Genomic DNA, 12,423 nt, shown 5'->3' with positions numbered 1-12,423 from the left:
TTCCAAAGATCAATATATATTAAGAGATGACAAAAAAAAAAAGAAGAGGTACATGTAAGTAATGTAACTGCGGGTGGCCTATGACATGGAGATAAGCTACTTTAATGTTCACGTTAATAATTTGTGAAAAATGGTCGTTTGAAAAAGAACGATGGAAAATGAAGATCATGAGGAGGTACATGTAATTGCGCATAGCCTATGACTTGGTTTAGCGACAAGTATAAAATGTCAACATTTGACTTTTGTTTTTAATATTACTTTTTGTGGTCGACGCTTCACCAAATATTGCTTTTACCTAAAAACATGAAACCCCAACCATCACTAGGGTGATGCATCATGCATGTAATAGCTAACAAGTCATAACATTATTTTTTGTATATTAATTGCAGAACTACAGTATTAGACATCTGGAAATTTTTTAATTAGGTGATGCATCATGCTGGAAAAGATCATGTAAGCTTTTACAATATGATCTTTACTAAAATGTCTGTATATTCAAGTGGAAAGTTTACAGAAAAATGTTCAGGCGCAGCTTTTACATTGCCCATAAACGATCCAAACTATATTCAGCAGGGCGTAAAAATCATTTCTAAGGGATAAGTAGATGGTGCTGTTTTTTTTTGTGTGTGTAATCAAGCAAACTTTAATATGAAGATTCCAACACCTTCGTTTTCTCACATGTAGCTACAACAGCTCCTGTATATATTGCGTTGATGTACCTCTTCTCTTGCCACATAAGTGACATAACGTCAACTTTTCATAAACTATATAAAAAGGTGCATCTATCCCTCCATCGAGAATAAACAGTTATGCGCATATAAAGTGACTTAAAAGAATACCAGCAAACGCCACAAGAAAGGAGCACCATCTCTCTGTTTTATGCTCCTCTATAGTACTTGACTGCTGCAAATTCAGCGTTCAAGATGCAGAGTTAGCAAAAAAAAAAAAAAAAAAAAAGTGCAGAGTTAGCTAATTAGCCGAGTAAAAGAAGAACCAACCTAAAGAATAGTGTATTTGGGAGTAATAGTAATTTGTACCAGATTTCATCAAAAACATCTAATTGTAGATCTGATGCCCCAATCACCTATTTCGAGCAAAAGAAAAAGGCCAAACCATCAATGTATTAGGTTCGATAAGTAGTGATTTGACAAATTATAAATATCTTATCAATCCAAGATCATGCGTTACTTTATAGTCAGCAGCGTCAAAGTTTGGACATAGCAGTTCTATAGCTTTTTTTGTAATTTCCTTTTCCATATTCATAAAAAGCTTAAGCAAGCTGATGTAAACTAAGAACGACTATCTTATGATATATTTAAAAACTCAAATAATCCCAATAGTTATAACGCATAAGTAACAAGAACGGACCTGAATCGCTTTCCCCATCAACTTTTGTATCTTCTTGCTCATATTACATGTTCTGTTATAATTAGATGAGTCAGATGATAAGTCAAGAAACAAAACTCTCATTGAACAAAATGTCAGAAAAGAGAAAGTAGTACTAACCGGGACTTGAGACCTTCGAGCAGTACATGTGCTCGTGAAATGTTTCCAACTTTACTCAACAACCAAATTGTTGTAATGTCAAAAAGCCACTCTTGGTACCACATTGCCTGAACATTGAAATCGCGCAAACTTTAGAAGAAGTGCAAATAAATGTATAAAATGCAAGGCAAAGATAGACATTACTCACTTGATTATCATATATTTCTTGTACTTCACTTATGAGATAACCTCCTACCAAGTAACAGACAGTGACATGCCACCAGTTGATGTGAATACCTAGTTGAAACGTTGCAAATGTTTGGGTGTCTTTAATAATGTTTCCAGAAGATGTTTCTGATTTGTCTGAAGGAAGAGCAACAATGCCATGAAGCTGAGCATCCTTTCATGAAGTATACTGCTTCGTTGAAGCGACATTCAGTTTGAAGAACATGACACAACTGCCCAAACACACACAAATGAAAAGCTTTCGTACTACCAAGTAAAAAAAAAATGTTTGAAACTCTCGCACTGATGCGCCCAAAAGTCGTTTTGTTGATCTCATTTCCTTTCCTAGCAGCCTTCTCAGCTTCAGCTAAATGTCCAAGGTCCAACAAGGGGAATGCAAGCATACCAAAAACATAGTCTTGTTCTTGATTCTCCGGTAGAATCTAATAACCAAGTGAAGTAGACAAAAGATAATGATTGAATCATGAAGTACCTGCCATTTTGATCAACATTTGAAAGACCTTCTCGAAAAGAGGCAAAGGGAGATCAGGTCGGCCCATATGTAGAGACACAGAATCTCTACTCTCTTCCAAGATAGAAAATCTTTGGGAAACTTTTTCATAGTGAACGAGGCCATTCATGCTCACAGATGACTTGTTTTAACAAGATTAAACTCGTTTTCATAGTATAGTGGTTTAGTGACAATTTTAGATGATTTAACAACTTGTACTTTGTTTTTTGGCACCAATTTTTTTTTGTTGCCAAAAAAACTATAAGTAACTTGTACTATATCCCCAAGTTGTACGTTTTCAAAGTGTTTTTTTTGTTGATTTAACTACTTGTACTATATCCCCAAAAATGTATTTGAACTTTTTCTCGTACTAAGATTGATTAATGCTTAAGAGCAACGCCGACTTTTATCTCCGTGACCATGAGTTCTGTACCAACTCTTATATATTATCTTATTAACTTCTTATAAGGTTCATATCATATGCCTCACCAAACACTTCACCACATAAAAGGCCAGTCACTCATTTGCCAATGATGAATTTAACGAACAAATAAACAAGTCAAACATTCAGTAACTCCATATGAGAGCTTAAAGTTAAAAATTGATTGACTCACGTCTCTCTAGAGGCTACCATTGGAGGGTACTAGAACGACATGCAGTGTTTCGTTGTTAGGAGGAAGCTGCAAACGAAGGGGAAGTAACTTGCCATTTAAGGGACTGCGAGTGCACACCACAACATCTTCCAAGCATGTTTCTTCTCGTAGCATTTGAGTCAGCTCTGCAACGGTGGTTCCTTTAAACGAGAAAACATATCCACCAGTTGATTTTTCTTGCACGTGTCTTTCATCAGCGATACGATAATAGATTGTTCGTCCATCCGGTTGCAGTGGAGATTCAACATACTATTCAAAATAAAAATAAACATTACTACGACAATAATTTTAGTTTTACAAAGATCTTTCGGTAATTACACAAAAGAAAAGTACTCACCTCTGTATCTGATATGTCCGAAAGAGAATACGGAGTGCTAGAATGTGAAACTGGCAATGAAAAATTCCTATGTGGCGGGGGATGCAGCTTCTTCTTCGACTTCATCTCTGCTTTGAACGGAGATCCTTTATGATAATTGATAGTCTGCCCATCCAACTTCGATTGAGACTGATCACACTAGTCAAAATAAAAGTTGTAGCAGTAATATTAATTTTAAATTCTCTTTCTGTAAGTTAAAAAAAAAAAACTTACTTCTGAATCTGATATGTCTAAAAGAAAAGATGGACTCTTCAGATAAGGATTCAACGGCTTCTTATGAGGTGGGGGATGCAGCGTCTTCTTTGAAGACAAAGTAAACTTCACCTCCGCCTTGAATGGATGATTGTCGACGGTTTGCTCATCCGATTTTGATGGAAACTCATCAGACTGATCAAAATAAATATTTGTATTAGTAATTTTAGATTTATAAACTGTTTTGTTAAATTACAAAAAAAAATACTCACATCTAAATCTGATCTATCAAAAAAATACGACGAAGTCTTCGAATGATGATAATTTGACGGCTTCCTATGCGGCAACAGATGCATCGTTTTCTTCGAAGATGAAATAGACTTCATCTCCGTCTTGAATGGATGATTAACATAATAACCAATCTCATCCGATTTCGATAGAGACTTGTCAGACTAGTAAAAAGTAAAAATTTATTATAGTAGTAATAATTTTAATTTTAAATGGGTGTTTTGTTAATTACCAAAAATACTCACATTTGAATTTGATATGTCTGAATGAGAAGATGGGGCCTTGGAGTGAGGGGGATTTGACGGCTTCCGATGCATCATTTTCTTTGAAGACAGACTAGACTTTATTTTCGTCTTGAATCGATGATTAATACGGTAATTGGTAGTTTGCTCATCCGATTTTGATGGAGAATCATCAGACTTATCAAAAAAAAAATGATAGTAGTATTTTAGATTTTTTTTAAAAAGTGTTTTATTAAATATAAAAAAGTACGTTACTCACTTCTGACTCTGACGATTTGTCAAAAAGAGAAGATGGAGTCTTCGAATGAGGAGAACTCAATGGCTTCCTATGCGGTGATACATGCATTATCTTCTTCGGAGACGGAGCAGACTTCATCTCCGCCTTGAATGGTTGATTAATATGATAACCAATGGTTTGCTCATCTAGTTTCGATGGAGACTCATCAAACTAGTCAAAATAAAAATTTGTTATAATAGTAACTTTAGTTCTAAAAGGGTCTTTTGTTAATTAAAAAAAAAGTACTCACATTTGAATTTGATATGTCTGAAAAAGAAGAAGAACTCTTCAAATGAGGAGAATTCGACAGCTTCGTGTAATGTAATGTTTTCTTTGAAGACGGAGTAGACTTCATTTCCGCCTTGAGTGGATGATTAAAATGATAACTGATGGTTCGTTCATCCAGTTTCGACGGAGACTCATCACACTAATCAAAATAAAAACATGTTATAGTAATAAATTTAATTATAAAAATGTTTTCTCAATTACAAAAAAAAAGTACTCACATCTGAATCTGAAAGAGAAAACGGATTCGAAGACTGCCTCCTATGCAGCATTGAAGGCGGTATCTTCTTTGAGGATGGAGTAGACTCCATACCATCCGATTTTAATGGAGACTCATCGGGCTAGTCAAAATATTAAAAAAAATTGTTATAACATAAATTCTAGCTATAAAAAGGTGTTCAAGTAATTACACCGAACAAAAAAGATACTCACATATGTATCAGATATGCCTGAGAGAAAAGATGGAGTCTTCGAATGTGAAACTGACAATGGAGATTTCGACGGCTTCCTATGTGGCGGTGGATTCCGCTGTTTCTTTGGTGACGGAGTAAACTCCACCTCCTCCATGAATAGAGGATTCTTCAAGATCTCGACGACATCAACCTCCCACGAGATCGACTCCTGAGTAGCCGAATGACGTTTATTGTGCGTGACGGATTTTCTCAACGGAGGAGGTCCAGTGTTAGCTCGGAGGTAGTTACCGTATCTCGTCCTGAGTAATATTTTAGACCCTTCTCTCACCGGCTCCCACTCAACAGATGAATCCAGTTGAAACGGCATTAACTGAATCACTTTCTTCCCCTTAGCTCCGAGTAAGAACCGCTCGTTCAAAGCGGTTAAGTATTTGCCGTAACAGCTTTTAAGACGGATGACATGATCGGAATCTCGAACCGGTTCGACGGTCCACTGAGCGTTTTTGGTTGATCCCTTTTTTTTCTGAATCACTGTTTCTTCGTCGTCAGCCGCCGCTAGAAACTTGTTGTGGCTGCTACGTATTCTAATAGCTTTTGCGTTCTGAAAAGTCTCCATCGCTGATACCGTTTCCTTTTCGTCGAAGCTCCACTTCTTCTCTTTTTGCTTGAAGATAGTCATGCTCTGTTTAAAAGTAAATGAAAATGAGATGTAGCATTTATGTAATAAAAAGTTACAATAGGTACGAACACAACAAACTAACAAAGGACTGTGGTTACTGGTTAGTGACGCAAGTAATCTGGAAAAGTCAGACTTTGCTGATTGGATTTACCACTTTCTATTCGCGTATTATGTCTATTTTAACATGTTTTTAACACCAAATCAAGGTTTCTGTTGTAATAATTCTTTTACTTCCGAAGAATATAAATTTAATGTTTTATTATGTTTAATTGTTGGAGTTAAATCTGAGTAGAAAATACATTTTGTTATACAATATGAAACTTTATTCCAACTGTTTTCAGTTAAAAATACCGTCAATCAGACAATCACTCATAATGTTTTTTCTTTGTTGACAAAGAATCATTCATAATGTAAGGTTCCGATTCTCAACTAAGCTAAATATTGGGAGTTAGTGAGATGATTATTCTAATAACAACCAATAAATTGTAAGGTTCTGATTCTCTTCTCTTTCTTTACGTTTTTAAAAAAAATTGTGAGCCCACTCAAAAATTTCCTCAATGCTAGTGGAGTTTCCCAATAAGCATCATGTTATTTTTTACAAATTTATTGTGGTTCTCTCGATGTTTATTCATGCAGTTTATATGTTAAAACTAACTATCAACAGTTGGTATTATGATATGAATAGTGTTTAACAAAATGTAAAGCACAACTACATGGCCGACCTAAGCTGCAAAAAAAAAAAACATGGCCGGCCTTTTGTTCCTTATAATGCCACTATGCCATAAAAGTATTGACTGCAAAAAGAGGATTTAAGCGAATGTTTTTTTTTTTTAACTTAATCCCTCATCTTTTTCCATCTGATGCATGCCAACCAATTTTTTAGATGTACAACTTGTGTAAGTTCAGCCAACAATAACAACTCTTTGTTATACTTAATTTAAGCAACAACAAAATCAATCAGAGCACAATACAAAATGAGCTTACGATAGTTAAAGAGAGTCAAACTTACAAGTTTTGGGGACCATCTCGGAGACATTGAATGTAAACCAAACGAAGTGAACCGACCTAAACTCTTCTTTGACTTGACGGCAGAAACGGGCGACCCTGGAGCTGACCAGAAACCCAAACGGGAGAGACTTGGGGAAACCGGAGAAGAAAGAGAGCTCTCATATCCATCAGACATGTTTCCAAGATCAAGACCATCAACGGCAATAACATCCCAAAGCAACCAGTTCTTGGTTCTCGACGTATGAGGCTCATCGTGAGTAACGGAGTTTCTCCACGGCGGCGACCCACCGTTAGCTCTCATCCATTTGCCGCACCAAGATTTCAGCTTCACGGAAACCCCATCTCCCTCCGGTTCCCAGTGCGTTTGCATATCCATAGGGTTGTTAGACGACTGCATTTGAGTCACTTTCTCACCGTTCATACCTAACAGTAATGGTTTACTGCTCGCCGTTAAGTACGTACCGTGGCAGCTTTTTAATCTGATCAGGTTCGGTTTACCGACGACAGTCTCCACTGTCCAAACCGATAGCCGTGTATATCCTCCTTTACGGCTTTGACGGATGTGTTTTTGGTCGTTCTCTGCGACTATAAACTTATCAAGATGGCTCCGTAACTTAACGGTGTTGCCATTGGTGAATAACTCCATTTCTTTTGAAAGAGAGTTTTTTTTTGGTGAAGGAATGAGAGATATGACTCTGAGGAGGATGAGGAAGGCTTTACGGTTGATTATATAGATTACTGATTTAAATGGGACATAAAAGACCTGGCTAAAAGGGAACTATTGTGAGTTAATATTCGGAGGTATTATTCAGTTTGCATTTATTTAGAAATTTTACAGAAAAGACTAATGTTAAGTATTAATCAAGGTGTGAACGTTGGAAGGAATGATCAGACAGTAAAGAAATGTAAGTCCAGACCATATAAATTAAGAATGAAAATCTAAACTTGTTTGATCCATCATGATTATGCAGCATTTTTGAAAGATAAGTGCAGCTAGTTAACTATTTTAATTGTGGCTCCCGAACATAATTGAATAAATGATATATTTTTCAGTTTTGAAATATACGATGTTTTAAATGAAAACAAAATATAAAAATAACTTTTTTTTATAAAAAGTACTATCAAATTATATAAATTAAAAACAGTTCAATCTACAATAAAATACGTTATAAAATATTATTAGTTACACTATATTTTTAATATTATAAAGTCATTATAGCGTTCATATTAGAATGTCGTGAAAAAGAATGTTCATATATATTATATAGTTTAACCAATAGAGAGAACAATGGATGATGAGAGACGATCATGAGGAGGTACATGTAACTGCGCCTGGGCTATGCCAAGTCTCTCTTCTATTAAGACAAAAAGTCAAGATAGTATTTCTTTTAATATTTCAATTTTTTGTCAGCATATCCTAACTTGAGTTTTTATTTTATTTAATACAATGGTTGGCTTGTCAGGCTTTCAAATAAATAGTCACGAAACAATATTTGTCTTACTTAAAACTCATGAAACTTCAAATGTTAATAGGGTGATGCATCATGCAGGTAATAACTAACAATTCTTAACATGACTTTTTGTATATTAATTACAAAACTAGTAGACATCTGGAAGTTGTATGGCTAGGTGATGCTTCATGCAGGAAAGAAGATCATGGAAGCACTACATTATGATCTTATGAAAACGTCTATTAATATTATTGGTCAAATTTTCTTTTCATTTTTTGCACCAAATTTTAGCAAAAGAAAAAATATTATTGGTCAAAGCGCAAATTTACATAGAAAGTTCAAGGTCAGCATTTACATCGACCATAACTATATTCAACAAAGCGCAAAAGCATGTTTAAAGAATAACAAGACAGTGCTGTTTTTATGGTGTAATCAAGCAAACTTGAAATATGAAGATTCCAACACATTGGCTTTCTCACATTTAGTTACAACAGCTTCTGCATTGCCTTCCATGAGGTAACTCTTCTCCTGTCACATAGCATCAACGATTCATAAACTGTATAAACACAGATGCATCTATCTCACCACATAGACATAAAATGTATAGCAGCAAACGCCACAAGAAAGGAGCACCATCTCTCTGCTTTATCCTCCTCTCCAGTACTGTGATCGCTGCAAGTTCAGTGTTCAAGCTGAGTAACCAAAAACCCACGTTAAAGAATAGTGTTTTGGGGAGTTTACAAGTGGAAGATTGACCGGTGAGTAATAGCAATTTGCACCAGATTTCATTAATTATAAACATCTAACTGTAGATCTGATGCCCAATCACCTAATTTAACGCACGAACGAGATAAAATCATTTTGATCAAAAAAAAATAAAATAAAAAATCATTACCTTTTTTTTTGATCGTCTAATTATATTAATAAAAGGGTCCAAGCCCAGTAACCAAAATACATAAGTAGAGCCTTAAAGCTCAAACCCAATAAAAGGGTCAAACAAACAAAAAGGCTTTAAAGCCCAACTACAAACCCACTCGAGAACCCACACGGCTCACCAAGACGCGAACCCCACACGTGTCTCCATCCTCATCACGCTACACACGCGTCGATCAATCTTCTCAACGAGATCCGATCTGAGGAAACTTGCCGGAGAAGACGCCGCACACACCGGCTCCATCACCATAACATCCATCTTCGCCGTCTACACTTTCCACGGAGAGCTTTCACAGACCTGACTGGAAACTCAACCGTACTCATTTCAAAGCCCTTTGTAGAAACGATGAAACCCTCACCAAATACCATCAGAGAACCTCAACACATCTCCGACTACAGATCAAACACCACAACCAACCCGAGACCATAAAAACAAAAGGAAAAAAACCCTAAAATTATAGGGCCCCAGAACCCGACAACGATGGAGCCGAGAAAGCCTCTACCTTCCAGGGACTTGCCGGCGGTGCAGAGCTTAAGACGCCTCTACCCCCAGAACCTTGACGGCGACTGGAGAGCTATTGGAGCCTCTCCATCCCGGAACTCGCACAAACTGAACTGAACCATCACCTGAAGCCGCGACCCGTCATCCTTATCCTCACCGCGAAACCAGAGAGAGGCGAGTAGCCACCGTCACCGGAGCCAAACCCTAACCCAGATCCGCCAGTATATCGGTTAGGATCACCGGTCGGAAAGGAGAGAAAACCAGCTAGCTACACAAACAAACAGAAAATAAAACCACCGTCGCCGACACGCGCTCGGACGCGCGGCCGTTGACGGGTTCGCTCAGATCTCACTTCTCTCTCTTCTCTCTCTTCTCTCTCTGACCCTTACTAGATTTAAGAGCTTTGAGAAGTTAAAAAAAAAAAAAAAAAAATTCATAAACTGTATAAACACAGATGCATCTATCTCACCACATATACATAAAATGTATAGCAGCAAACGATTCATAAACTGTATAAGATTCCAACACATTGGCTTTCTCACATTTAGTTACAACAGCTTCTGCATTGCCTTCCATGAGGTAACTCTTCTCCTGTCACATAGCATCAACGATTCATAAACTGTATAAACACAGATGCATCTATCTCACCACATAGACATAAAATGTATAGCAGCAAACGCCACAAGAAAGGAGCACCATCTCTCTGCTTTATCCTCCTCTCCAGTACTTTGATCGCTGCAAGTTCAGTGTTCAAGCTGAGTAACCAAAAACCCACGTTAAAGAATAGTGTTTTGGGGAGTTTACCAGTGGAAGATTGACCGGTGAGTAATTGCAATTTGCACCAGATTTCATTAATTATAAACATCTAACTGTAGATCTGATGCCCAATCACCTAATTTAACGCACGAACGAGATAAAATCATTTTGATCAAAAAAAGTAAAATAAAAAATCATTACCTTAGAGTAATGATTTGACAAATAACATACAAACTATTAATTCAAGAACATGTGTTACCTCATAGTCAGCAGCTTCAAAGTTAGGACCGAGCAGTTCTAGAGCTTTTCTGTTGTTTCCTTTACCGTATTCATAAACAGCTTCAGCAAGAGCTGATTTTAGTCAAGAAAGACCATCTTATGATATACAAAAAGAACTCAGATAGTCCCCATAGGTATAACTTATAAGTCAGGATCAACAAGAACGGACCTTCATAGCTTTCTGCATCAACTGTCGTTTCTTCTTGCTCATGTTACATGTTCTGTTAAAACTAGATGAGTCAGATGATCTGTCACAGAACCAAAACCCTCATTTGAATGTCACAAAAGAGAAAGTGGTACTGACCGGGACTTGAGGCCCTAGAGCAGTACATGTGCAGATGTGCTCGTGAAGTGTTTTCAACTTTACTCAATGCCCAAATTATCGTAATATCTTAAAGCCACTCCTGATACCATATTGCCTGATAATTGAAACCGCGCAAGCTTTAGAGTAATGCATATTGTATAATAGAATAGAATATGGATATTTTATTGTGCTTATTGGCGAGATAACCATTTTTCAGTGTCAAATTCAGAAACTAATTTTGACATAATTCATTGTTAGGTTTTTTGGCTTCCTTCCATCCGGTTATATCTCTTAACGCAAGCGTTTGCCGGTTCCATATTATAAAGCAAACAACAAGGTGGTTTTGTGTCGTATGGTAACACTCACGTAACTTAGGGAGCGCGTGACACAATTCTTCAACACATGAGAAAATGGGTATGCATCGATATGAGTGGATAACAACTGTAAGTAGGTCTTGGTATAAAATCCGGAACCCTGAAATCCGAACCGAAAAACCCGACCCGTTATCCGACCCGAAATGTAAAAATATCTGAGCGGGTCTTGTAGGGTGGTATAAAAAATATCCGAATCCGAAGTGTTATTAACCGTACCCGAACGAATAACCCGAAAAATCCGAAACTAATAGTTAATATAAATATTTTTAAATATAAAAAAATATTTCAATTATTAAATTCAATATTTATGGTAAATGATATAGTACAATAAATATTAAAATTTTTATAAATGCTTTTAAATACACAATTAGTTATAAATAGATACTTTATAATTTGCTCATTGAAATAACAAGTCTACTATCCATAAGGTAATGTATATTGTTTACAAATGATGTTTGTTTTCATGCTTGATCTAATATTTTATTATTATTTTATCAATTTTATGTGTGAGAAATTAATTTTTATTTAATTTAGATGTTTTTATTTATGTTTTGTCTTAAGTTTTTGTTTTTTTTTTTGGTTATATCCGAACCGAACCGATATAACCCGAATCCGAACGATATATGGTTATTTTATGGGTTTTAGGAAGCAATACAATTTTGAATCGAACCCGAAGTGTTATTATCCAAACCCGATCCGTACTAATAAAATTTTAGTATGGGACCTAGAGGCGTAAACCAAAAAACCCGAAAATCTGAAAAACACGATCCGAACGCCAACAGGTACCTGAACGCCCATGCCTAGCTGTAAGTGTACGAGAAACTATGCTAACGTAACGGCGAGTTGAATATAGCGATTCTATACTGATTGTATGAGTTTCCATATAAAATATAGTAGATAAAATAGTATCATTACAAATGTCTATTCCAAGTGGAAGAGCATCAGCATTATTTCGATAGAGCTGAAATGTCAATGATGCAAGAAAAATACGTAATGGTTAGCTCAGATGCAAACCCAAACCCTAGTTGAAAATAGAAACCATAGCTACAATCATGAATTGAGACGCTGAAGAAGGTGATAGTATACCGTCTTGCGGTGAAGAATAATGAAAAAGATTATGTTCCATTCCACGTTTAATATATAGAATAGTATCAAAGTAAATGTAGTTCCAAGCAACATATGATCTAATG

The 12,423-nt window shown here is 36.2% G+C and overlaps 2 protein-coding genes across 2 annotated transcripts; both read right to left on the bottom strand.

The window, feature by feature from the left end:
• Positions 1-643: 643 nt before the first annotated feature.
• Positions 644-2,351, bottom strand: LOC108808326 (uncharacterized). The gene is made up of 7 exons (XM_056987321.1): positions 2,232-2,351; positions 2,007-2,153; positions 1,694-1,885; positions 1,507-1,613; positions 1,369-1,420; positions 840-903; positions 644-726 (listed from the first exon to the last, which is right to left on the bottom strand). Exons 1-7 carry the CDS (start codon positions 2,349-2,351, stop codon positions 644-646), a joined length of 765 nt encoding a protein of 254 aa, XP_056843301.1.
• Positions 2,352-2,667: 316 nt separating this feature from the next.
• On the bottom strand, positions 2,668-7,297 carry LOC108809284 (uncharacterized). The gene is made up of 10 exons (XM_018581428.2): positions 6,632-7,297; positions 4,967-5,604; positions 4,756-4,875; positions 4,500-4,676; positions 4,232-4,420; positions 3,976-4,149; positions 3,715-3,894; positions 3,464-3,637; positions 3,212-3,388; positions 2,668-3,123 (listed from the first exon to the last, which is right to left on the bottom strand). Exons 1-10 carry the CDS (start codon positions 7,278-7,280, stop codon positions 2,842-2,844), a joined length of 2,760 nt encoding a protein of 919 aa, XP_018436930.2. The 5' UTR covers positions 7,281-7,297; the 3' UTR covers positions 2,668-2,841.
• Between the last annotated feature and the right edge of the window lie 5,126 nt (positions 7,298-12,423).

Source organism: Raphanus sativus, chromosome 6 (genome assembly GCF_000801105.2).
Source record: "Raphanus sativus cultivar WK10039 chromosome 6, ASM80110v3, whole genome shotgun sequence".
Lineage (NCBI taxonomy): Eukaryota > Viridiplantae > Streptophyta > Magnoliopsida > Brassicales > Brassicaceae > Raphanus > Raphanus sativus.
The sequence above is the reverse complement of the archived record's forward strand: the minus strand, read 5'-3'. Positions and strand labels throughout refer to the sequence as shown.